We start from the raw sequence: 25,878 nt of genomic DNA, 5'->3' as shown, positions 1-25,878 counted from the left end.
AAGCCAGGAAGTTTGTCATGGTTATCACCAGCCTTCAGCCTTTGAACATGGGTTCCAGCTCTGTAAGTCAGGGGCATGCACCAATACCAGTCCAGGAGCTAGGATGCAGTCAGACAGCAACTTTTGGTAGTCACTGTGTCCACATTTAGAGTGAGGAGCCAAATTGTGGGCTGGTTACCAAGCCTCTTGACTGTGGTGGGCTGCTTTCCTCTGGAATAAATGAGAGCCAGGTATTACAGGAGATGAAAGTGGGTGACACTGCTGTTACTGTTGGTGCAGGTGGAGACGTGCCCTGAGAGTGAGTAGGCAGCACAGAGGGCATGCAGAGATAGTGCTGTTGGGGGTTGAGGTGAGTGAGAATGAGTAAGAAAGATGTTTTGGCAATAGTGAGAGTTGGTAGAGCATGAGCTTGGATGAGAGGTGAGTACAGTTGCAGAGAGAGAGTGAGTGTTAAGTATCGGAGAGAGGTGTGTGGCATTTACGGTGACTGAGCGGATAAGTTGAGCTTATTATATTACGGTCCATCCTCCATATGGCTGGGAATATACTGACCCAGCTGGCAAACACAAAGCAGTCTGGCATGGTCTTATGGCCTCCATTGCTGGTCCTTGGGGGTAGAAGACTATCCACGTCTACAGCACCAAGTCCAGAAGAATCTCCAAGTTCAGTATCTTTTTGTCTGTCCTCACTGGGGCATGCATGTATCAGAAATTGCACAGGGAAATTCTGGACAAATGGTGCTACTGTGGGTGTAAAATGGGCTTTTAAAGATGGTGCCAGCACTAGGAAAGACAGTTCATTAGTGGATATCGCTGAGTGGCTAGTTGCTCCAGGAATCTCCTGAGGCAGGCACTATAGAGACAAACCATAATACTAGTGTCTGAGCACATGCCTCTTAGTGAAAATCACCTACAATGGGAACAGAAGGAGCAAAAGAGGTTATCAGATCTCAAAACACTCATCAGTGGCTTACCCTGCTACTGAGGGCTGAGCACTCTTCACCATAGAGTGAGACATGCCTCTAGCACATACTGCAGCAACTTCCAACACCCTTTCTCTCCCAGACTTACATCACCTTCTCATTGCATTCAGTACAGACCAGTGTTACATTTACGTGACAGATGATGAAGAGACGGTTGTGACTCCCAATGCACCCTCGGAAGTTATGCGAGTAATGGTTTGCCTGAGACCAGCATTGGTCTTTTGTAACATTATTGGCACTTCAATGATGTTGAAGTTAGCAACAATTTGCATGTTAAAAACCACTTTTTACCAGTATCTAACCCCTTGAGCACTTTCATTTTTGCTGCACATAAGAGTCCCCCATCAATCTGACACTCCTCACCCTGGGCATTGTCCCAGCCTTTTTCTCATAGCACTTCATGTCTAGAGAAAGGAAAGTGATGGCAGAGAACACAGCTGGCAGTGAACACCATCAGCACTGGGCTCTGTCTGGTTACCAGGTACACCCATGCCAACCCCCCAACCCATTTACCCATTGACCTCACACTACCCTGACAGCCTGTTTCCACCCAATCCTCTCTCACCACAATGAATTTCACCTCCACTGTCCTCCTCTGCCCTGAACCTCAGCATTTCACCTTAGTTATGCCCACTGTGCTCTTCTGTGCCCACACTGTAAAAGCCACAGTGGTGGCAACTGCCAATAATCTTCCCCAAGCTTCAGCTACTATGCCCTCCAATGCGTATCACCACCCCAAACACATTCAGTCTCACTCTATCGCTCTTGGAGTCCCCACCTCTGCAGAGGTCTCTGTTTTCCTGCCCCAGCTTTAACTCCATAGAACATAGAACAGTACAGTACAGTACATTCTTGTTGTGCCAGCCTTTTATCCTACTCTAAGATCAGACTAACCTACACGCCTTTCATTGTACTATCTTCCATGTGTTAACCCAAGAGTTGCTTAAATGCCCCTAATGTATGGGTCTTGTCCTCTACTCCATTGGTGGCAATGCATTTCATGCACTCACCACTCTTTAAAGAACCTACCTCTGAAAACTCCCCTAAACCTTCCTCCAATCACCTTAAAATTATGGCCCCCCCCCATGGTAAACATTTCTGCTCTTAGGAAAACATCTCTGGCTATCTACTCTATCCATGCCCCTTAACATGTTGTACACCTCTATCAAGTCACCTCTCATCCTTCATCGCTCCAATGAGAAAAGCCCTAGCTCCTTTAACCTTTTTGTCAAAAGCCATGCCCTCCAGTCCAGGCAGCATCCTGATAAATCTCCTCTGCATCTTCTCTCAAGCTTCCGCATCCTTCCTTATAATGAGGTGACCAGAACTGAACACAATATTCCAAGTGTGGTCTAACCAGGGCTGTTTGGAGCTGTAGCATAACGTAGCGGCTCTTAAACTCAATCCCCCTGCTAATGAAAGCCAACACACCATACCCCTTCTTAACAACCCTATCAAATTGGGTGGCAACTTTGTGGGCTCTATGGACATGGACCCCAAGATCCCTGTGTTCCTCCACACTGCCAAGAATCCTGCCTTTAACCCTGTATTTTCCATTCAAATTCAAACTTCCAAAGTGAACAATTTCACACTTTTCCAGGTTGAACTCCATCTGCCACTTATCAGCCCAGTTCTGCATTCTGTCAATGTCAACCTACAACAGCCCTCCACCAACTTTCAATCATTGGCAAGCTTACTAACCCACCCTTCCACTTCCTCATCCAAGCCATTTATAAAATTCACAAAGAGCAGAGGTCTCGGAACTGATCCCTGTGGAACACCACTGGTCGCCGAGCTCCAGGCTGAATACTTTCCATCTACCATCACCTTCTGTCTTCCATGGGCCAAATAATTCTGCATCTGGGCAGATGGGTTTCCCTGTACCACTACCAGGTGTTGAAGTGATTTCACCACTGCCCCTACAGACGCACCTTGTGCCCTCCTGAATGATCAACAGACTAGCCTTCTTGACTGTATTTGCTCCAGAGCTCTGACTGATTACAGCAAGCATACCCTAGACATGGCTGACAAGGGCCTTCACTGACAATGTGCAGCTCACGGCTTCTTGTGATGGTCCCACAGGATTGACTGTTGCCCACTCCCCAGACTGTTGTCAGGGATATCCTCTGACTGCGACACATCTGAGTGGACAACTGATTGTGGTAATGCCCCGGATTATGTGCAGTTTGTGCCTGTGACCATCAGTATTGAAAGCTCCTCAATGAGAGTGACCCCTTCCTCAACTGAATTATGGAATAGGCTGCACCAGTTTCCGATATGGCCATTTTGGTTGAATAAGCATGTACCTGTAGTGAGTTTGCTGCTGTCAGTGAAAGATTGATAACCTGGTGTACAGCATGGCAAGATGTCAATCCCTGCGGGACAGATCCCTACTGACAAGCAGCCTGTCTGTGTGTCTGCACAAGAGATTGTGTCAATACTATGCACTGACAGCCTTTGACTCTGGCTGAAAAGCCAATATACTCATGCACAACATGAAAGGCAAATAGTGGGTACTGTGACCATGCAGGTAGGCACTAAGCAAGTGAACAGCCGTGAGATGCAGCCTCATCCATCCATGAGCTGGGTGTTTGTCTGCTGCCAAGAGTCCTCACTGCAGTCTTTCCATGCGAGTTGTTGTTGCATCCCGCATTCAAGCCTGCACTTCCTAAGCAACCTGCCATTGTGTTGGAGCAGTTTCATGATGGTGGTGAGAAGTTACAAAAAGCTTGATGTCAATGTCCATGGACAAGGGGAGCATGTGGTGGTGTCTGTGAATCAGGCCATTGGAAGTGATTTGGTCACATCAACCTAGAGGTCACTCAAAGCAGTGAGCTGGACCCACCAGATACTTGCTCTCATTTCCATGACATGTTTGGTAAGATAGAAAGCTGAATATTAATGAGGTGAGTTTGTCTGTTAATAAGATGTTTAACAACTAATAATCCCCTTAATTGGTCAGTCACTGCTCCCTGGTGAGGAGTTTGTCTTGCTGTTTGTCAGAAGCATTAAAAATGAAACAAGATTTGCCCAACGTCGAGCTGAGTCTCACTAGACTTCTCATCTGATTCTGTCACAAATCGCACACAAGTGTCACTCTGACCCTGGGTGCTCCTGCCTGGTGTCTCAGCCTCTGCAGTAAGGCAGTTTTAATTATTAGTCTTTTCTTTCCTCCAAATGTGAACTATCAGCAGTAACAAATTATGAATTAAAACAATCATTTAATGCTCAATGTAAAGCTACAAGTGGATTCAGTGCAAACTAGTATCAGATACATTAAGCATTCGTAAAACCAGATAATGCATTCTTTGCTTTCATTTTAAAAATTTCGACATGCCCCAATTTTTCTTCTGCACCTTTAGATTTTCTAGAAAATAGGCTCCATTTCCTTATAATGAGCCAATTATATGTGAAAAGTGTTTATAAATTATACTTTATCAATGTTCCTTAGTCGGTATCCATCTTCTGCTATGGAATTTTCAACATGATGCTCTGCATTACAATACATGAAGGAAACAGCATAATTACAGTTCACCCTAAAGAATATAAGAAGATAAAAGTTCACAAGCTTGACAGGTACTGGTGACAGATTGTCTACTCTTTAGAAAATGAAACAAGGATACAGGCCTCATATTTGTCTGTTATAGGACAAGCCTCCCTGCCAGCAGTGCACTGAGATTATAGATCCATTACTCAAGTGTCTCGCTGTGTTAACTGAACACATTCATATCGTCTTTTGTTGAGTTCAAGGTTCTGTATTTGCATGTGTGAACTCTAAAGGGCAATGCTGAAATTAGCATAAAGTGAAGATGTTCTCAGGCTAGCCAAAGTTGTATTCGCAACAAAATGGTGATAAATTGGAAACTTTAATGTGATAAATGAAGTTCAGGTTCTTTAATATTCAACCTGATTAAAAGCACACATCTATTTAAAATAATAGATTAGCAAGTGTATTAAACAACACCAAAAGAACATTATATAATCGTAATAAGCAATGTATCACGAGGGATAGATTTACATTTGGGGAAAATCAAATAAGAACCAGCCACATCCTGCAGAAGTGGCAGGAGTTTCATTGTTCCATGCAAGCCAGGGTTCAATTATGTTTTTGAGACCCTAATGCCATATTAATTATTGACACTACATCATAGTCAGAACAAGTACAACATAAAGCAATAACTGGAAGAGATTTTAGATATCATTTACTGATTTGGCAGCTATAAGTTTTCAGAATGACTTTATTTTCCCTCCATTTTCCCATACCACTTCTTCAAAGTATGCAATGTCATTCCCCAAATTCCATTATATTGTTCAGTCCTCCACTTCCAGGCACATGGTTGATGGCTGAGCCACTGCCCTCCCAAAACTATGAGCTGCCTGCAAGCATGGGAGTCACGTGAACAATATGCTGACTGCATTCAAAAGAGGAGAAAGTGAGGACTGCAGATGCTGGAGATCAAAGCTGAAAATGTGTTGCTAGAAAAGCGCAGCAGGTCAGGCAGCATCCAAGGAACAGGAGAATCGACGTTTTGGGCATAAGCCCTTCTTCAGGAATGAGGAAAGTGTGTCCAGCAGGCTAAGATAAAAGGCACCCGATGTGGCCTCCTCTATATTGGGGAGACAGGCCTCCTACTTGCGGAACGTTTCAGAGAACACCTCTGGGACACCCGGACCAAGCAACCCAACCACCCTGTAGCCCAACACTTTAACTCCCCCTCCCACTCCACCAAGGACATGCAGGTCCTTGGACTCCTTCATCGCCAGACCATGGCAACACGACGGTTGGAGGAAGAGCGCCTCATCTTCTGCCTGGGAACCCTCCAACCACAAGGGATGAACCCAGATTTCTCCAGTTTCCTCATTTCCCCTCCCCCCACCTTGTCTCAGTCAAATCCCTCGAACTCAGCACCGCCTTCCTAACCTGCAATCTTCTTCCTGACCTCTCCGCCCCCACCCCACTCCGGCCTATCACCCTCACCTTGACCTCCCTCCACCTATCACATTTCCAATGCCTCTCCCCCAAGTCCCTCCTCCCTACCTTTTATCTTAGCCTGCTGGACACACTTTCCTCATTCCTGAAGAAGGGCTTATGCCCGAAACGTCGATTCTTCTGTTCCTTGGATGCTGCCTCACCTGCTGCGCTTTTCCAGCAACACATTTTCAGCTCTGCATTCAAAAGAGGCCCATCTGATCAAGATAATCAAGTTTCTTAGTGAAAATACTGGCTGCATTGTCCATTTGTTAGCTGCCAAAATTCGAACCCAACACTATACACATGAATGGGCATATATTACATGAATTCCAGACATGAGGTGAGAGTGGAGGGCGTGGTGCTAGAAAAGCACAGCAGGTCAGGCAGCATCCGAGGACCAGGAGAGTCAACGTTTCAGGCAAAAGCCCTTCATTAGGAATCAGGAATCTGTCCTCATTCATGATGAAGGGCTTTTGCCTGAAAAGTCGACTATCCTGTTCCTCGGATGCTGCTTGATCTGCTGTGCTTTTCCAGCACCACACTCTCAACTCTAGTCTCCAGCATCTGCAGTTCTCACTTTCTGCATGAGGTGAGAGTGACAGCCCTTGACATCAAGGCCACATTTGATTAAGTATGGCATCGAGGAGCCCTAGCAAAATGGGAATCAATGGGTGTCAGGAGGCAACATCTCAGCAGGAGTTGCTCAGGGTACTGTCCTCAGCCCAACCATCTTCAGCTGCTTTATCAATGGCCTTCCCTCCATCATAAAGTCAGAAGAGGGAATATTCACTGATGATTACACAATGTTCAGCACCAATCGCAACTCCTCGGATACTGAAGCAATCCATGTCCAAATGAAACAAAATATGGACAATATTCAGGCTTGGCTTGAAAAGTGACAAGTAAAATTCATACCACACAAATGCCAGGCAATGACCATCTCCAATAAGAAACAATCTAACCTCCGCTCCTTGACATTCAATGGTGTTGCCATCACTGAATCCTAAACCACCACATCCTGGGGGTTATCATTGAACAAATACTCAACTGGACTCACCATACAAACACAATGGCTGCAAGGCTCAGAATACTGAGGCGAGTAATTCACCTACTAACTCCCCAAAGCCAGTCCATAATCTACAAGGCACAAGTGTGATGGAATACTCCTTGCCTGCCGAGATGGGTGCAGCCCCAACAACACACACAAACTTGACACCATCCAGGACAAAGCAGCTGGTTGATTAGTATCACATCCACAAATGCTCGCTTTGAGCAGAATTGAGCAGAGGTAACACCTATTCTGATAGATCCTGACAAACCTATCCCAACAGTCACTGCATCAGAGGTCAGATCAGTTTTTCTTCATGTGAATCCAAGGAAAGCGATGGGATCAGACTGAGTACCAGGCCGTGCACTCAGAGTATGCACAGATCAACTGACAGAGGTCTTCTCGGACATCTTCAACCTCTCCCTGCAACAGGCCACTGTCCCTGCCTTTTTCAAGAGGGCCAACATTATCCCTGTGCCTGAGAAGGCTCGTGCAGCATGTCTCAATGACTACCGCCTGGTGGCCCTAACTTCGGTGGTCCTGAAGTGCTTTGAAAGGCTGGTCATGGCATTAGTCAACTCCAGCCTCCCCACTACTCTTGACCTACTCCAATTTGTCTATCGGACCAACGTCAGATGCCATATCACTTGCTCTTCACTCCTCCCTAGAACATCTTGATACTAAGAACAGCTATATAAGAATCCTACTCATTGACTACAGTTCAGCCTTCAACACTATTAACCCCTCGAGACTGATTACTAAACTTAGTAATCACGGACTAAGCCCCACTCTCTGCAACTGGATCCTCAGTTTCCTGACCCACAGGCCACAATCAGTGAAGATTGGGGTCAATATTTCATCCTCACTAACACTCAACACGAGAGCCCTCCAGGGGTGCGTACTCAGGGCCTTACTGTACTCACTGTAAACCCATGACTGCATCACCAAATACCAGACTAATGCCATTTACAAGTTCGCTGATGACACCACCATAGTTGGTCAAACCTCAGATGGTGACAGAACAGACAACATTCGGAAGGTGGAAGACCAAGAAAAATGATACACTGAGAACAACCTAGCTCTCAATGCTGGCAAAGCCAAGGAACTCATTATTGACTTTCAGCAGGATGTTACTCATGCCCCTTTACAGATTAACAGCACAGAGATGGAATGAGTGGAGACTGTCAAGCTCCTGGGAGTGGTCATCCACAACAAGCTTTCTTGGGCTCTTCATGTGGACGCACTGGTTACAAAGGCCCAACGTCTCTTCTTCCTCAGGCAGCTGAGGAAGTTTGGCATGACAGTGAATACCCTTGCTAACTTTTATAGGTGTGCCACCGAGAGCATTCTGTCTGGATGTATCACTACCTGGTATGGCAACTGTACCATTCAAGATCGGAGACGGTTACAGAGAGTGGTGAACCCAGCCCGGACAATCACAAAGGCCAACCTCCCATCCACAGAATCCATCCACCAGGCCTGCTGTCCAGGAAAGGCCAGCATTCTCAATGATCCATCCCACCCTGGCAATGCTTTTCTACAACCTCTACCATCAGGGAAAAGGTACAGAGGCCTGAACACACGTACCAACCGGTTTCGAAATGGTTTCTACCCTACTTTTGTTAGAATACTGAATGGACTCACAAACTCTTAGCATATGCCTGTACCTGTGTCTTTTTTTTGCTGCTGTTTATCTATTATTTACTTATCTATGCTATTTAACTATGTGATCTACCTGTATTGTTCACAAGACAAAACTTTTCACTGTGTCTCAGTACACTTGACAGTAAATTCAATTCAATTTAACTTAATATCCACTCGCTTCAACACCCTGAGAAATAGTGTATACCATCTACAAGATGCACTGCAGACATTCACCAAAGATCTTTAGACAGTACCTTCCAAATCCACGACAACTTCCAATTAGAAGGATAAGAGCAGCAGATACATGGGAACACTTCCTCTCCAAGCCACTCGCTTTCCTGACTTGGAAATATTTCATTGTTCCTTCATAGTCTCTGGGTCAAAATCCTGGAATTCCCTCCCTGAGGACATTGTGGGTCTACCCACAGCATATGGATTGCAGCGGTTCAAGAAAGCAGCTCACCGCCACCTTCTCAAGGGCAACTAGGGACAGGCAATAAACACTGGCCCAGCCAGTGATGCCCATGTCCTATGAATGAATGAAAAAAGTTGCATAGTTAAGATTGTTTCTGACAGGAACAAGTTAATCTGTCATGGTACCATAAATAAAATATTGCATGTATTGGACGTTTGAAATTAAAACAGAAAATGCTGGACAAACTCACCAGATCTGGCATCATGTGGAGACAGAAACAGAGTTAACTTTTGAGTCAGTTGGACTCTCCTTTGGAAACAGCCCGAGTCTATATGCAGCAAGACCCAAACACCATCAGGCTTGTGCCGAAAAGTGATGAGTAACATTCACACCATAAAAATGCCAGGCGAGGATTGTTGTTTGATGGATCCTCACAATTGCTCATCATGTGTATGAGCTACCTGGATACTTGCTCACTACAATGTAGATGTGCTTCTACAATTCTCCCTTTAGTTGGGATCTACACAGCGGCTGGGTCTAATGTCATTGAGGAGGAACGCTAGTGGTAGGAGACTTGATTGTTAGGAAAATTGACAGGAGATTTTGTGGTCAGGATTAGGATTCCCGGAAGGTTTGTTACCTCTCCAGTGCCAAGGTCCGGGATATCTCCAATCGGGTGTATAACATTCTGAAAGGAAAGGGCGAACAGCCAGAAATCGTGTTACATATTGGCACCAATGATATAACCAGGAAAAGGATCCAGGATATAAAAAGTGATTTCGGGGAGTTAGGGTAGAAGCTGCAGAGCAGGACGAACAGAGTAGTGTTCTCAGGTTTACTACCAGTGCCACGAGGTAGCGAGGCGAGGAACAGGGAGCGGACACAGCTTAACACGTGGCTGCGCAGCTGGTGTAGGAGGGAGGGTTTCAGATATGTAGATAATTGGGATGCCTTCTGGGGAAGGTGGGACCTGTACATGAAGGACTGATTGTATCTGAACTGGAAAGGGACCAATGTCCTGGGTGGAAGGTTTGCTCGAGTAGTTCAGGAGGGTTTAAACTAGTATGGCAGGGGGGTGGGAACCTGAGCTATATACCGGTGGTGAGAGTTGATGGAGATGAGGCAATAGCAAGAGGTAGCACAGCCAGTGGGAAGGAATTTCCTGGGAAAGAACCAAAGGATCAGTTAAAGTGTGTTTGCTTTAATGCAAGGAGTATCAGGAATAAAAGTGATGAGCTTAGAGCATGGATCAGTACCTGGTGCTATGATGTTGTGGCCATAACAGAGAATGGTTGCTGGATGTTCCAGGGTTTAGAACATTTAAAAAGAATAGGGGGGTGTGAAAAAGAGGAAGGGGTGTAGCACTGCTAATCAGAAAGGGTATCACAGCTACAGAAGTTACCATTGTCGAGGAGGGTCTGCCTACTGAGTCAGTATGGGTGGAAATTAGGAACAGTAAGGGAGCAGTCACCTCATTAGGGGTTTACTACAGGCCCCCCCAGTAGCAGCAGGGAGATTGAAGAAAGCATAGGTCGGCAGATTTTGGAAAAGTGTGAATGTAGTAGGGTTGTTGTAATGGGTGATTTTAACTTTCCCAATATTGATTGGAACCTCCTTCGAGCAGATGGTTTGGAAGGAGCTGTTTTTGTAAGGTGTGTTCAGGAGGGTTTCCTAACTCAGTACGTTGACAGGCCGACAAGGGGAGAGGCCATTTTGGATTTGGTGCTCGGCAATGAGCCAGGGCAGGTGTCAGATCTTGTGGTGGGAGAGCATTTTGGTGATAGTGACCACAACTGCCTCACATTCTACATAGGTATGGAGATGGAGAGAAGCAGCCACAATGGGAGGATATTTAATTGGGGGAAAAGGAAACTATGATACTATCAGACATGCGTTGGGAAGCATGGACTGGGAGTAATTGTTCCATGGAAAGGGCACTATAGACATGTGAAGACTGTTTAAGGAACAGTTGTTGCAAGTGATGCACAAATGTGTTCCTCTGAGACAGGTAAGAAGGGGTAAGATAAAGGAACCTTGGATGACGAGAATGGAGGAGCTTCTCGTCAAAAGAAAGAAGGCAGCTTATGTAAGGTGGTGGAAGCAAGGGTCTTGCTAGGCTCTAGAAGATTACAGGCAGGTGAGGGAGGAGCTCAAAAATGGTCTGAGGAGAGCCAGGAGGGGGCACGAAAAATGCTTGGCAGAAAGGATTAGGGAGAATCCAAAGGCATTTTACACGTATGTGAGGAATAAGAGAATGATCAAAGAAAGAGTAGGGCCGATCTGGGATAGCACAGGGAACTTGTGTATAGAGTCTGAGGAGGTAGGGAAAGCCCTAAATGAGTTTTTTGCTTCTGTCTTTACTAAAGAAAAGGACCTTGTAGTGAATGAAACTATTGAGGAGCAGGTAAGCATGCTGGAACAGAGAGAGATTGAGGAAGCTGATGTGTTGAAAATTTTGACAAACATTAAGATTGACAAGTCACCAGGGCCAGACCAGATTTGTCCTCAGCTGCTTTGGGAAGGGAGAAATGTGATTGATTCACCGCTTGCAAAGATCTTTGCATCCTCGCTCTCCACCGGAGTTGTACCTGAGGACTGGAGGGAGGCAAATGTAATTCCTCTCTTCAAGAAAGCAAATAGGGAAATCCCCGGCAATTACAGACCAGTCAGTCTCACGTCTGTCGTCTACAAGGTGTTAGAAAGGATTCTGAGGGATAGGATTTATGACCATCTGGAAGAGCATGGCTTGATTAAAGGCACTCAGCATGGCTTTGTGAGGGGCAGGTCATGCCTCACAAATCTTATTGAGTTCTTTGAGGAAGTTACTAGACAAGTTGATGAGGGTCGAGCGGTGGATGTTGTGTATATGGACTTCAGTAAGGAATTTGATAAGGTTCCCATGGTAGGCTCATTCAGAAGGTCAGGAGGAATGGGATACAGGGAAATTTAGCTGTCTGTGGTAGTGGAAGGAAAATATTCTGCCTGGAAGTCAGTGGTGAGTGGTGTTCCACAGGGCTCTGTTCTTGGGTCTCTACTCTTTGTAATTTTTATTAATGATTTGGATGAGGAGATTGAAGGATGGGTTAGCAAGTTTGCAGATGACACAAAGGTTGGAGGTGTCGTTGACAGTATAGAGGACTGTTGTAGGCTGCAGTGTGGCATTGACAGGATGCAGCGATGGGCTGAGAGGTGGCAGATGGAGTTCAACCTGGATAAATGCGAAGTGATGCATTTTGGAAGGTCAAACTTGAAAGTTGAGTACAGGATTAAAGACAGGATTCTTGGCAGTGTGAAGGAACAGCGGGACCTTGGTGTGCAGGTACGTAGACCCCTTAAAATGGCCACCCAAGTGGACAGGGTTGTTAAAGCATATGGTGTTTTGGCTTTCATTAACAGGGGGATTGAGTTTAAGAGCCGTGAGATCTTGTTGCAGCTCTATAAAACTTTGGTTAGACCGCACTTGGAATACTGTGTCCAGTTCTGGTTGCCCTATTACAGGAAAGATGTGGATGCTTTGGAGAGGGTTCAGAAGAGGTTTACCAGGATGGAAAAAAGAAGGAAGAGAGGGGACCTAATTGAGGTGTACAAGATAATGAGAGGCATAGATAAAGTTGATAGCCAGAGATTTTTTCCCAGGGCAGAAATTGTTAACATGAGGGGTCATAGTTTAAAGCTGTTTGGCGGGAAGTATAGAGGGGATATCAGAGGCGGGTTCTTTACGCAAAGATTTGTGATAGCATGGAATGCGTTGCCAGCAGCAGTTGTGGAAGCGAGGTCATTGGGGATATTTAAGAGACTGCTGGACATGCATATGGTCACAGAAATTTGAGAGTTCATACATTAGGTTTACCTCACATGAGAATCAATGGTCGGCACAACATCGTGGGCTGAAGGGCCTGTTCTGTGCTGTACTGTTCTATGTTCTACTCAAATAGTAAGAGACTCTTGTCTTAAAAAAGATATAGTTTATCACCTGATAGCAATCACAGGCAAGTTACATTAGAATGATAGACATTGTTGCAACGATCATGAGGAGATGTAGATAGTAGGTATATCTCCATCAAGATCCAGCACTGTTCTCCCTGCCCAAGTCCTCATGATATTATGATATGGGGCAGAACTTAATACACTCTTCATCATTCAGAATTAAATGCCGTATACAACAATATCTGTCCCAAACAAACAAGAATCCAACCATCACTCCTTGATAATCCCTCACATTGCTGAATCCCTCACATCCTGGGGATTGCCAATGACCAAAAGTTGAACTTGACTAGCCATATAAATACAGTGGCTACAAGAGCAGGTCAGGTATTCTACAGCAAATAAGTGCCTCTTGCTTTCACTAAAGTCTGTGCGCTAATTGGAAGGCACAAGTCAAGAGTGTAATGCAATACTTTCCACTTGCATGAAGGAGTGAAGTTCCAACAGTACACAACAAGGTCAATGCTATTCCAGAAAAAGCAACCTGCCTGCTTGGCATCCTATCCAGCAGCTTCAACTTTCACTTCCTTCACTACCAATGCATAGTCGCAACAATGAACATCTTCTATAGGATGCACTGTAATAACTCACCAAGGCTCCTTCAACTGCATCTTCCAACCCACAACTTTTAGCACCTCGTGGACAAGAGTAGCAGATGCATGGAAACGAAACAACCTGCAACTTCACTCCAAGCCAGACATTATCCTGACTTGGAATTGGTCTTTCCTTTTTGTGCATTCAACATCCTGGAACATGTTTATTGCAGCATTGTGAATGTATATACACCACAGCAGTTCAAGAAGACAGCTCATCGCCACGTTCTTGAGGGTGATTAGGGATGGGCAATAAATCTTAGTCTAGCTAATGAGGTCTACATCATTTAAACAAATAGTAATAAGCAAATCTTTAAATAATTTTTTAAATAAATGCATTTTTCTTTATTTTTATTTTATAATAAGAGGAACGCGCTGGCACAATAGTTAACACTGCTACCTCCCAGCATGAGGGACCCGAGTTTGAGTCTATAGCTTTGTAAACCTGTGTGTAGTTTGTACATTTTCTCCGTGTCTGCATGGGTTTCCTCTGGATGCTCCAATTTCCTCCCACAATCCAAAGATGTGCAGGTTAGGTGGATTGGCCGTGCTAAATTGCCCACAGTGTCCTGGGATGTGCAGGCTTGATGGAGACATGGAAAATGTGAGGTAATGGGGAATAGGGTGGGTTTGGGTGGAATGCTCTTCATAGGGTCAGTGCAGATTCGAAGGGTGAAATGACCTTTACCTGCACTGTAAGGATTCTATAAAATTAGTGATTGCGTGCAAAAACGGAAAACAAAATATTCCATTCAATTTACTGACAGGCTTCATTTTTTTTTCATTTGGATGTTCAGTGGAACAGCCCAAGACTAGAAAAGTCTTATGCAAAACAATATTGAGTGCTAGTATTCTTCATCATCGTAAGTCTTGTTCACTCCTCAAGGCATGCATAAGTAAGTTAAAAAATAGAAACACAGAATAAAATAATATGTTAAGGATATGCCAAACACGCCATGTCGTGCACAATAAAAGTAGATGGATGCCTCTCATATTTGGTCTGTATGTTTTCAAAATTAGTTACTATTCTAAAAAAAATTAAGCATTTCCTTTCAGTAATTTTTACCAAATTACCATTTTTGTGCACATGATGACAAGAAAGATTTCACCCCTGCCGCCTTTTCAAGTAGTTCATTCATTCAGTTTGATGAATTATTTTAATTAGTCCGACTTGTCTGTGGTTAAGTTCCAGACACCACATTAGGTAGAACAAATTGCATTGTTAATGTTAATAACTTCGGAAATAATTGTTTCTCGACACTGCATGTTACTAGCTGTGTCATTAATGTTTATTAATTAATTAAAACCATTAATGTTATTTCATTAATAAAATATGTGTAATGTTAACTTTTTCTGTATTTATGTTGCAGCTAGTTTGGGTGGTGTTGGTGTGATTTCAATAGCTAGATAATCAAAATTACTTCAAAAATCAGAAAATCCTAAATATTGTTTGCTTGTCTGAAGAATTTCAGAGTGTTACATCTGCTCTCTTTAGTGCAGTATAATGAGGGGATATAGGATTATGTTGCATGAGTAAACTTTGACATTTCAATATAGTCTTTCCAGTCAACCAAACACTATTCATTCGAGCAAGAAATGAAGCTGAAGCTGTAACAAAAAAAAGCTCTGTATAACAGAGCTGCAGTATGATATTTATAACTCCATTAGTGTCATACTTTGCTTTGGGCCTGTTTTATATAATAGATGACAAAATTCTGTAACGAGTCGTGGGACTATTTGGATATTTCTGCCACCTTTTTAGGATTTTTTCTAATAACCAAACCTGAGAGAAGTGACAAAGCTTAAAAATTTTCCACTCTTCCCTTGACATTAGCCACAATATCTTTCATTATCTGATAAGCTACAAGCACTTTTCTTTCCCCACAGATTTTCTGCAGCTACAGCAACTCCTTTTAAAGTAAAGGATATGACAGGTATTCTCATTAGAAAGACTGCTAGTCAGTGCTGCAGTGCTTGCTGAAATATACGTCACAGGAATAATCCCAGTGAAAATCAATACCAACAAGATTTAACTGTATGTCTTGTAATTTGTTAAAAATAGGTAGAATATAAAATATTGATAAAATAGCTCAGTGTTTTGCTTGTTTTAGATCCAGAGAGCTCATATAGTATGACAGTCAATCCTTTCACTCCTAAGATTTGGTATCAATTCAGTCATGCAGAGCAGATAAAGATCTCCTCCTGCTCAGGGGTGTTAAAGGCCAGGAGTGAAATAAGTTTAAGCATTCTCAATCCATCTTCCATTGGGCTGAGATCCAAAGGACAAAGCTATTCTGAATTCCATTCTGTAAGTGAAATGGAATGGCTGACATATACAGGGTTTTTTGAAAAGAATTAATTAAAATGCAACATAAGAGATTTTTGACAAAAATAATGATATGTGGTGTTAAGAGAAATGTTGCCACAGAGATAGCGAGAGAGTAGAGGGTGAAAGGGCTTTTTCTATTTTAGAAAGATACTATGAATGGTATTCTGCAGGAATCTGAGGTGAACAAATGAATTTGTTGTTAATTTTACTGCCATAAATGATCAAGATTGTAAAACAATATTTAAATTTGTTGATTGCATTAAATTGTGTTGTAGCAAATTATGAAAAATACTTTGAAGGAGTACAGGATTATGGCAAGAAAGTGTTATTTGTTTATTTTTGAACATTATTTGGATTGCCAAAAAAACGATTAAGGATAAAACACAGAATTAGATATTCGATGGAATGTTCTGTAAATTGTTGAGGAGTGGAATGCAGGACCAATGCGCTGGTCTGACTCTGATCCCCAATCTCACCAGAATTTCATGCAGGTTTGCCAGTTAATGGCCAGCATGTTGTGTTATGTCACACAGTCAGTATATTAGTGGACCTTTAAGAGACAGTCCATTGTATCGTAACTGTATCATGGCAAGAACTTGTGCATGGAGGCCTCAGGCTGACCAGAAAATTCTTCGGCTCTTAACTCCTGTAATAAGTGTACTGGAAATATTTACAGTTCAATAATCAACCCATTTGGCCATATAAGGAAACACTTTGTGTGACTACCAGTTCTTAAGGTGGGATTGAACCCAGAATTTCTAGTCCAGTGAGGGAGGTGAGATGCCACCATTCTGATACAAGGCCTGCTCGCATTTGTAGAGTATCTTTAAGAACTCTGAATGTTTCAAAGTGCTTTAAGATAGGAGCTACACTTTAAAGGTAAAACACAAAATACAGCATCTCCTCTCTATGGCAAACTCCAATAAGCATCAATGAGATAATGAGCAGGTGATCAGTTTTGGGCACTGATTGAGCAGAATTCAGGGAAAATTCTCCTGTTCTTCTTCGAATAGTGCAGTAAAATTCTCTTGAAAGGCCCAACACAACCTGGGTTTGATTCTCCCTTTCAAAATCTTGGTCAAAACTTTAATAATATGAAGACAAATACAACCTTTTCTTATTTGACTGTATTTCTGTGAATGTATGTTGGCCTGAGAGGAAGTCAGTTTTAACTTTCTAACAGCAGCAAGGTCTGATGTGACTTTAATTTAGCTAAATATCCCAGGGAGCTGGGCAAGAACATTACCAAACAACATTTTGTACTGAGACAGGCAAGAAGATATCAAGACAAATGACCAGAAGCATTTAAAGAATGTAGGAGAGAGAAAGAGAGTGAGTTAGAGAAGCAATGATGTTTACAAAGTGAATTGTGGACATATTTCTGTTTGAACCAGCTGTCACAAAGCTAATCCCTTTTTTTCTAAAAGTTGTTCCTTGGTTCAAGGAGACTCTGTCTTTGATTTTTTTCAGAGGGGCAATAAACCGGGCTGGACTCCGATCAATCTGGTTTGGTACAGAGATTAAAAGGATTTTGAGAGGCCTTTTGTTTACATGTAAACAGATGAGACTTCAGGCCAAAGTGGTCTTGCTTTAGAAGTGAGCTGAAAATATGTTGCTGGAAAAGCGCAGCAGGTCAGGCAGCATCCAAGGAACAGGAGAATCGACGTTTCGGGCATAAGCCCGAAGAAGGGCTTATGCCCGAAACGTCGATTCTCCTGTTCCTTGGATGCTGCCTGACCTGCTGCGCTTTTCCAGCAACACATTTTCAGCTCTGATCTCCAACATCTGCAGTCCTCACTTTCTCCTTGCTTTTGAAGTGACCTGTATAAAAAGAGAGGAGCGGTCAGCTCTCTAGCTAGCTGAACTGAACTGATCAGTTTTAGTTCAGTCTTGAACTGGGAAGTTCAACAGGGAGCTCTGTAGAAACTCTCCTTCTTTTCTGCCTTTCAACTTCAACCTATAAGCATGTGTTCCATTTATACTGGGTTTTAAAGGAAGCTTCCTTATTGGGACTGTTGTGTACGTTTGGAACAGCATAATTAAGTCTAGTTGGATAGGCTGAATTCGGTAGGGGTTCTTTATTCTGTTCTTAATGTTCATTGTGTAATTTTGTGAATAAACTTTTTGTCTGTTTTAAAATCTAATAGTCAATCTAGCTATCTTACTCTGGGTAATTTTCACTATGCACTTACCAAAACAAGTTGCAGTCTAGGGTTGCCTGCTTAAGAATGTTTTGAGTGGTCTGGCCTAGTCCATAACACAGCCAACAGAGAGCTATGTCTGAAACTTCTACCTTTCAAGACTGAAAGGGAGACTGCCTGCTGTGATGTCAATGGGTCAGATTTTTGCCTAATATCTGATCAATAATCTGATAGAGAGGATCATCCATCCATTCTTATAGCACACAACCCCAAACCCAATTTTCACTTTATTGAAATTCTGTTGTGCCAGATTACAACCCATGCATTGAAAACACATATAAAGACAAAAAGAGCAAGTGAGTGATATATTATTTGTTTTTATTTATTCATTTTATGGGATGGAGATGTCACTGGCTGGCCAGCGTTTATTGCCCATCCCTAGTTGCCCTTGAGAAAGTGATGGTGAGCTGTCTTCTTGATCCACTGCAATCCAACTGTTGTGGTTTGGCCCACAATACCACTAGGGAGGGAATTCCAGGAGTTTGGCCCAGCAACAATGAAGGAACAACAATGTATTTCTCAGTCAGGATGGTGAATTGCTTGGAGGGAACTTGAAGGTGATGGTGTTCCCATATAAATGCTGCCCTTGCCCTTCTAGATGGAAGTGGTTGTGGGGTTTAGAAGGAGTTACTGGAGTTTGAGTGTCATTATTGCTCTGTGTTGCTAGCATTGTGTCTGATAACCTCCATTCTTCCTGAAAGATGGAACAACAAAAAAAAGTTTCTTGTTAAATAAGAAAAGAAGATGCTAAAAAAAGTCTCAAGGCAATCTAACAACGTCTGTGGAGAAAGAAACAGTGTTAATGTTTCAGTTTTAACCAATAATATTACCTTTCTTCTGTCAGGGTGGGAAAATTCCTATTCGGTGGACGGCTCCTGAAGCAATAGCCTACAGAAAGTTCTCTTCAGCGAGTGATGTGTGGAGTTATGGAATCGTAATGTGGGAAGTGATGTCATATGGGGAAAGACCTTACTGGGAGATGTCCAACCAAGATGTAAGTTATTGTCAGAGATGAATCTGTCAGTCAGGCAATAATTCTTTTTTGCATTTGCAATTGTATAACTCATTGTTTGTATCGTTACATCTGCATTTCAATAACTTTTAGAAGGAAAATGAGGGTAGATTTTCCAATCAGCACTGCCAATTCAACAAACATAAACAACAATGTAAGAAATAGTTACTGGAGGAAACCATATATCCCTTGAACTTGCTCTGCAATTCAGGCAATTTTGATTGACTATCAACTACATTTGCCTTCCTGTTCCCTGTCTCCCTTGACTCACTGAGGTACCAAACATCTGTTTATTTCAGCCTTGAAAATACTTAACAATGGAGCCCTTTGTGGTAAATAATTCCAATTTTCCTCATCCTCTGAGCAATTAAACTTCTTCTTATCTCAGTCCTAAATGATCAATCTCTTATCCAGTGACTATGTCCAATATTGTTAGCCAGAGAAATGAAACCCACAATGTCTCCTCTGTCAACCCCATCACAATTTTCTATGTTCCAATGAGATCACCTCACATTCTTCTGAATTCCAGAGAGTGTAAACCCAATTTATTCAATCTCTCATCATGGAACAACCTTCTCTTGTCCTCAGAATCAAGTCAATGAACCTTCACTGCATTGCCTCCACTGCAAGGATATTTCCTTAAATATGGAAACCGATTATCCCAGTGTCCCAGTCTCAATGAAGCCCTGGAGCCTTGTAGCAAGAATTTCTAATTCTTGTACTCCAAAACCACTTACAATAAAGATATAAATGCCATTTCCCCTCCTTGTTGCTTTATTTAGCTGCATTCTAGCTATTTTCTTGCCTTATACGAGTACACCCAATTTTTTTTTGAATATCAACATTTTCAAGTTCCATGCCTTTTAAAGAATATTTTGCTTTTCTATCAAAGTTAGTAAATCCATGCTCCCTACATTTTTCTCCAACTGTCATCCTGATGCTCACTCACTTACTGTGCCTATATCTCGTCACAGCTCTTTGTACCTTCTCACAGTTTTATTCCTACCTATATTGTAAGAAAATGTGGATACCTTCCTCTCAATATGCTAGAAGTTACAGCTTTGCAATTTGAAAATTGTCCAATTTGTTCCGCTGTTAACCAATCCCCTAGCTGTGCTGATATATTAATCCTGAACTCCATGAGGGTTTACATGAAACCTTGTTAAATTATAGAATAGAATAGAATCACTACAGAATTATAGAATCACTACAGTGTGGAAACAGATCTTTCAGCCCAACAAATTCACATCGACCCTTCAAAGAGTAACCTACCCAAACCCATTTCTCTACCCTGTTACTCTACATTTACCCCTGACTAATGCACCTAATCTACACATCCCTATGTGCAATTTAGCATGGCTAATTCACCTAACTTGCATATCTTTGGACTGTGGGAGGAAACCGGAGCCAACAGAGGAAACCCATGCAGACACGGGGAGAATGTGCAAACTCCACACATACTGTAACCCAAGGCTGGAATCGAACTCAGGTCCCTGGCGCTATGAGGCAGCAGTGCAAACCACTGAGCCCGATACCTTTTGAAAATTCAGTTGTAGAAAATCTACTGGTTCACCTCTGTCGACCACATTTGTTACATCATCAAAAAACTCAAATTTGTCAAATTTGATTTATTTTCCATAAAAACAGGCTTTTGGATGTGTATTGTTAAGACAACTTTAATAATACTGTCCAGCATTTTCCTGACAACTTCTATCAGACTAAGGTAACTATAATTCATTATTTTCTCTGTCCCTGCTTTCTTGGATAGCAGTGTACATTTCAAAACTGTGTATCCACTATATCTGCATTCTGCAGATATTTCTTTTAGAAACCTGAGGTCTAGGCCATCAGTTCCAAGAAAGTTGTTAACTTTTAGTCCCTTAAAATCATTCAAATCTTTCACTCTGCTGATATTAGTTACCTTGACTTCCTTACTCTTTTTGGCATTTCTATTTCTGGTGTACAAGTTATGTCTTCTACTCTGAGAAAATATTTATTCAATGACTGACTTGTGATGTCATTACCCATAATAATTTCTCCTGTCTCTACTTTTCGGACACCACTGTTTAGCTACTCTTTTATATATATCCATAAAAGCTCTTACAATCTGCTTTCATATTTATAGTTACTCTCAGATTCTATGCTTTCCTTTCTTATCAACTCTTTTGGTGGTCCTTCGTTAGTTTTAAGAATACTCCCAATCCACAGACTCACTATCATTCTTTGCAAAATTATAAGCTTTTTCTTTTATTCTGGTACTGTCTTTAACCACCTTAGTAAGACTATGGACAGATCTTTCTTACTGAGCTGTTCATTTTTCAATTCAATATAAATTTTTAAGGGACATTTTGAGTTGTTTCCTGGAATGTTTCCCATTGCAAGTTTAACACCATATCATACAGTCCATTTACCCAATTAACCTAGCTGGATTCTCTCACAAACCACGTAAATAGCTTTCTTTTAAGCTTAAGGCTTTGTGCTTGGAGTATTTTGTTTTCAAGCTTAATAGAGAATACAGTTATTTTATAATCAGAATTCTTCAATGGATCTTCGACAATAAGATTGCTAATTAGTCCTGTCTCAATATGCGATACAACATCTAAAATAATGGTATCACTGAATGGTTTTACAATATCTTGCTCCAAGAAATTTTCATAAAAGCATTCTATAAATTCATCTTTTACACCATCTTTGCTAATTTGATTAGTTCAGTCTGTATGAATGTTAAATTCACTCAATTATTACATGCACATTTAATTTGTTATTCCACCAAGTTGCACATCATTCTGCCTTGAAACTATATTGCTGGTCTTACATCTTCACTGATCCAAAACCTGGGTCTCTATAGCTAACAGCACTGTTGGCTCCTTCCATTATTAGATTACAGCAGCTGATGATCACCATCTCAGGTAAAATTAAAGGTGGATAATAACTGCTGGTCCTGCCTGATGTATGCATAAAAGTCATCTTTATTCATTTTTCTATTCAACATTCTTCGTGGCCAAATTTGCACTTGACTGTATACACACTGGTTCCTATGACCTTATTTAGACATTAACTTGCATTGTATTTATCTGCTCTGATCAATCTCCCATTCTCACCTTGTATCCATTTATATTGCTTATATTTTAATATCATCTAATGAAATTTTAGATTATGTAATAAGGTTGAATTCCATGATAATATGTTTTCGGGGGGGAAGTTGTGCTAAGAAGAAGCATGTTTCACAGATAGGATTAACAATGTTGTCACCATGATTAGCTCTGTGAGTCCCCAACTGCGCACACGGGATTGTGGAATTATCTCTCTAGTGTCTCCCTCAATATCAATTTATACGACAACACTCCATTTAAAATTATTTTAATTTTTCTAATGATAGTTCATGTCTTGCAATTTGCAACCTTGATCAGCTGCCAGCTGATCTGATCAGCTGTTTAGAATGAATTTTTGAATCTGCTGAAGGGATCTCTTGTGTGACAGGAAAGGCCCTGCAAAATCTCCAACAGAATGCAGATTAAGCAACATTCCCATCTGTTCACTGACAAAACAAAGTACAGGCAGTACAATTGTTTTGGCGGAAGTTTTAGTATTTTCTGCACAATGATTTAGGATTCTGATAGGCAAACATTTCACTTGTTTTAGTGACTAAGGAAGAAATGTAGGCTGAACATACATCTACCCTAACATTGCAGAAGTGCGCAAATGGCAGGATAATGAAAACAGAACCCAATCCATTGGGAATACTACTGATAAACTGAACCTCAAATGAACTAAAGTCAGTTGTGTTTGCAAGACCGGTCAAGCTAAGAAGTGATTGAGTTTACAACCTTTGACTATCCTGAAACTTTTGCTCATTATGACAGAAGGGCAGAGTCATTTGTTTCAGCTCAACTGCTAAGAAAAGCTCTACAAAATGTTCTTCAACTGTTTAGGGTAAGAAAATGTTTTCAATTCTCATCCTTCAACCTTAACACATTGGTATGTGAGAACAGGAGGAAGGAGAAAAATGGGACGGTCACATATAATAATACATCAAAGGAAAAGGCAACCAGCTTGAGGTAAATTTCCATCAAACGCAGGAGTCAATACAGCTCCTTTGGGGATGAATCAAAAGAAGTCTGCAGTAGTTGGCACTCAGGAAGCATGGAGAAGCTTGTGGATTAATGTTCACAATTTTCATTTCATATAATTAGATGTCCTGTAGTTCAATGCCAGAACTCTTATTTCTGGATCAAAGTTCTGAATTCAAATATTACTTTTGAAATTTGTGCACATAATCTGACTTGATGCTTTTGAGCTGTACTGGAGGAATCCTACATTGTTGGAGATATCCAGCCCTCTGAAGTGGAAGCAAACAAATCCACGGCATTGTCTGATACAAAGCGTGGGTGGGGTGCAGAGGTTCTTGTAGTGTTCTTAAAAATCAAAGGGTTCCATGAGGAAGTTTATCTGCTCTACCAGATTATTCCTCAGGGAGTGAGGCTGAAAATTATCACCACTGTATCATACTGTCCCCTTAAACATCAAAGAGTGAATATTACAAAGCCATTTTATTTTTAGTGAGGGTTTTTTTTTCATTGTGTTACCTCACCAGCATATTTCAGTGATGTTCCTAAATACAAACCAGTGTTCCATCTAGATACTATTAAAATCCAGCAATGTCATTGAGCAAGTAAATATGATTCACCTGGTTGTGTAAATGCAGTAAAACACCAGCTCAGACTTCATTGGCAATTTGGTTTATTTTTGTGCTGTTATGATCTATAGTTTAGGTCTCCCTCTCTTCCTCATGATAGAAGTCGTGGTCCGCAACTAAAACAATAGGTAATATTTTCACCATTGAGATGGTAAATAGCCATTTCATTTGCAGATGGCCTGTAAAATCAAGAGAATCAAATGTTATGGTTAATTTTTTAAAAATGGTGGAGAAGGTCTGGCAGCATCTGTGAAGAGACAAATTGCTTTCCATAGATGCTACCAGACCTGTTGAGTTTCTCCAGAACTTCTCATTTCTATTTCAGATTTCAAGCATCCACAGTTTTGCTTTCATCCATTTTATGATTACATTTCCTGCCAACTCCATCTATGCTTTTAGCCTTGGGCTTGATGGAGAAAATGTTTCCACCTGAAGAATATGCGGTGCTATCACCTAATGCTCTGTTTTATACAAAACATTAAAGCTAGAATTATTCCATACAGGTTGAAATGAACTAAGGGAATGTGCAATAGCCTGAAGATCTCTGAGTTGCCTATTTGCTTTGTGTTCCCAACTGTAAGGTACTTACTGGTACAAGGTTGGGCTTGAGAAAGTAAATTTTGCTCAGACAAAGGAGTCGTAGAAGTTTAATAAATAAATCCAGGCAGCAATATATGGTCTAATTGAGTTATATACTTCCTATTTTTGTTCTTGATTATGGGATATGCTCTATCATTTTTGGTAACCCTGCTTTTTATCTTATCGTCTACTACCCTCCACCATTCAAACACAATCACTGATCTCTTTTATGGTGGATACCATCCAACTGATGCCCTTGAGGTATCCAATCAGACTGGAACTGTTATAATTTACCATTCATTCATATATTTCTGGACCAATTAAGCAACAGACATGAGAAGAGCACTTGGCTGTTAATGAGTGTACTTATACTCTTCCATGACTATTCACAATTCCTATTGTTACACATGGACCAGCTTCCTGTTTTTCCACTGTTGTGAGTAACTGACATGTAACTTATTCTGTTTTTATGCTGAAGGCATAATTGATTCATTGATTCAGTTGGTGTGTTCTTGCAGCAGGTTTAACCAGAAACCAGTTGTGTAGGTGAGTAGAAATCAGCATGACAATAGCACTCTCTTGCACAGGAGCCTCTATGCAAATCACAGCAACAGAAAGCCTCCAGACACTAAAAGGACAACATCTTTTCTCTCCTGGTAGAAAGGTAGCAATGAATGGGAAGATAGCAAGCTCTTCTCTATCATTCGTTTCTGTAAACTGCTATCTATAACCAGTGATTGAGAGGTGGAACAATTAATGTCCCAGCTGCCCTTTGTCTTCACTAAAGAAAGGACTTGGAAAGAAGTAGTTCAATGGAGATGAGAAGAACCCAGAAGAAGCCAAAGCAGACACAGAATCCTGTGTATTGGTGCTGATGAAACATGTTGCTCTTTTTTCTATCCTCCACCATAATACATTTTTTGTTTGCGTCATCTCCATGTGCATGTCACAATTTAAGATGGGGTAGAGTTTAAGCTAAAGAGTTAGAAGTTGGTATGTTATATTTATTTGCCTGTGGTTAGAACTGATTTGTTTGCAATAAACAATCGTTCCTTGTTAAGTACAGAAACCTGATGGGCACATCCTATTAATCTGAGTTAGTCAAACAGAGAAACTGAGATTTTGAGTAATCTAATTAAATCTTTTTTTAATAGATATTTTTATTGAAAATTTAACATATTTTTACAAGTTTACAAATAAAAAAACCCAAGTATAAACATTGATATATAATTAAATCTTAAATAAATAATAACCAAAATTTAACAAAAGAAAAATACCGAGAGAAAAAACAAAACTCAACTAACTACTAATCTAACCTACAACTAACCAGAGTGTATAATTAAGCCTCTTACATTATTCAAATAAGAGAAAAAAAAAACAACCAACGGATAACACAGAAATTGGGTCGTGAGATACATGCTCG

At 41.4% G+C, this 25,878-nt stretch overlaps 1 protein-coding gene across 5 annotated transcripts in view; it reads left to right on the top strand.

Annotated features, from left to right (window-relative positions):
- Window positions 1-25,878, top strand: part of epha6 (eph receptor A6) — a 687,522-nt gene that overhangs the window by 628,356 nt on the left and 33,288 nt on the right. For all 5 annotated transcript variants that reach the window (XM_043700795.2, XM_087992858.1, XM_087992855.1 and 2 more), the window contains one exon: window positions 19,013-19,162. In XM_043700795.2, the coding sequence (XP_043556730.1) occupies window positions 19,013-19,162 (150 nt within the window). The remainder of the gene's footprint in view (window positions 1-19,012; window positions 19,163-25,878) is intronic.

This window comes from Chiloscyllium plagiosum, unplaced genomic scaffold (assembly GCF_037043375.1).
Source record: "Chiloscyllium plagiosum isolate Xiang-an unplaced genomic scaffold, Cpla_swu_hap1 HiC_scaffold_12, whole genome shotgun sequence".
NCBI classification, from domain to species: domain Eukaryota; kingdom Metazoa; phylum Chordata; class Chondrichthyes; order Orectolobiformes; family Hemiscylliidae; genus Chiloscyllium; species Chiloscyllium plagiosum.
The sequence above is the reverse complement of the archived record's forward strand: the minus strand, read 5'-3'. Positions and strand labels throughout refer to the sequence as shown.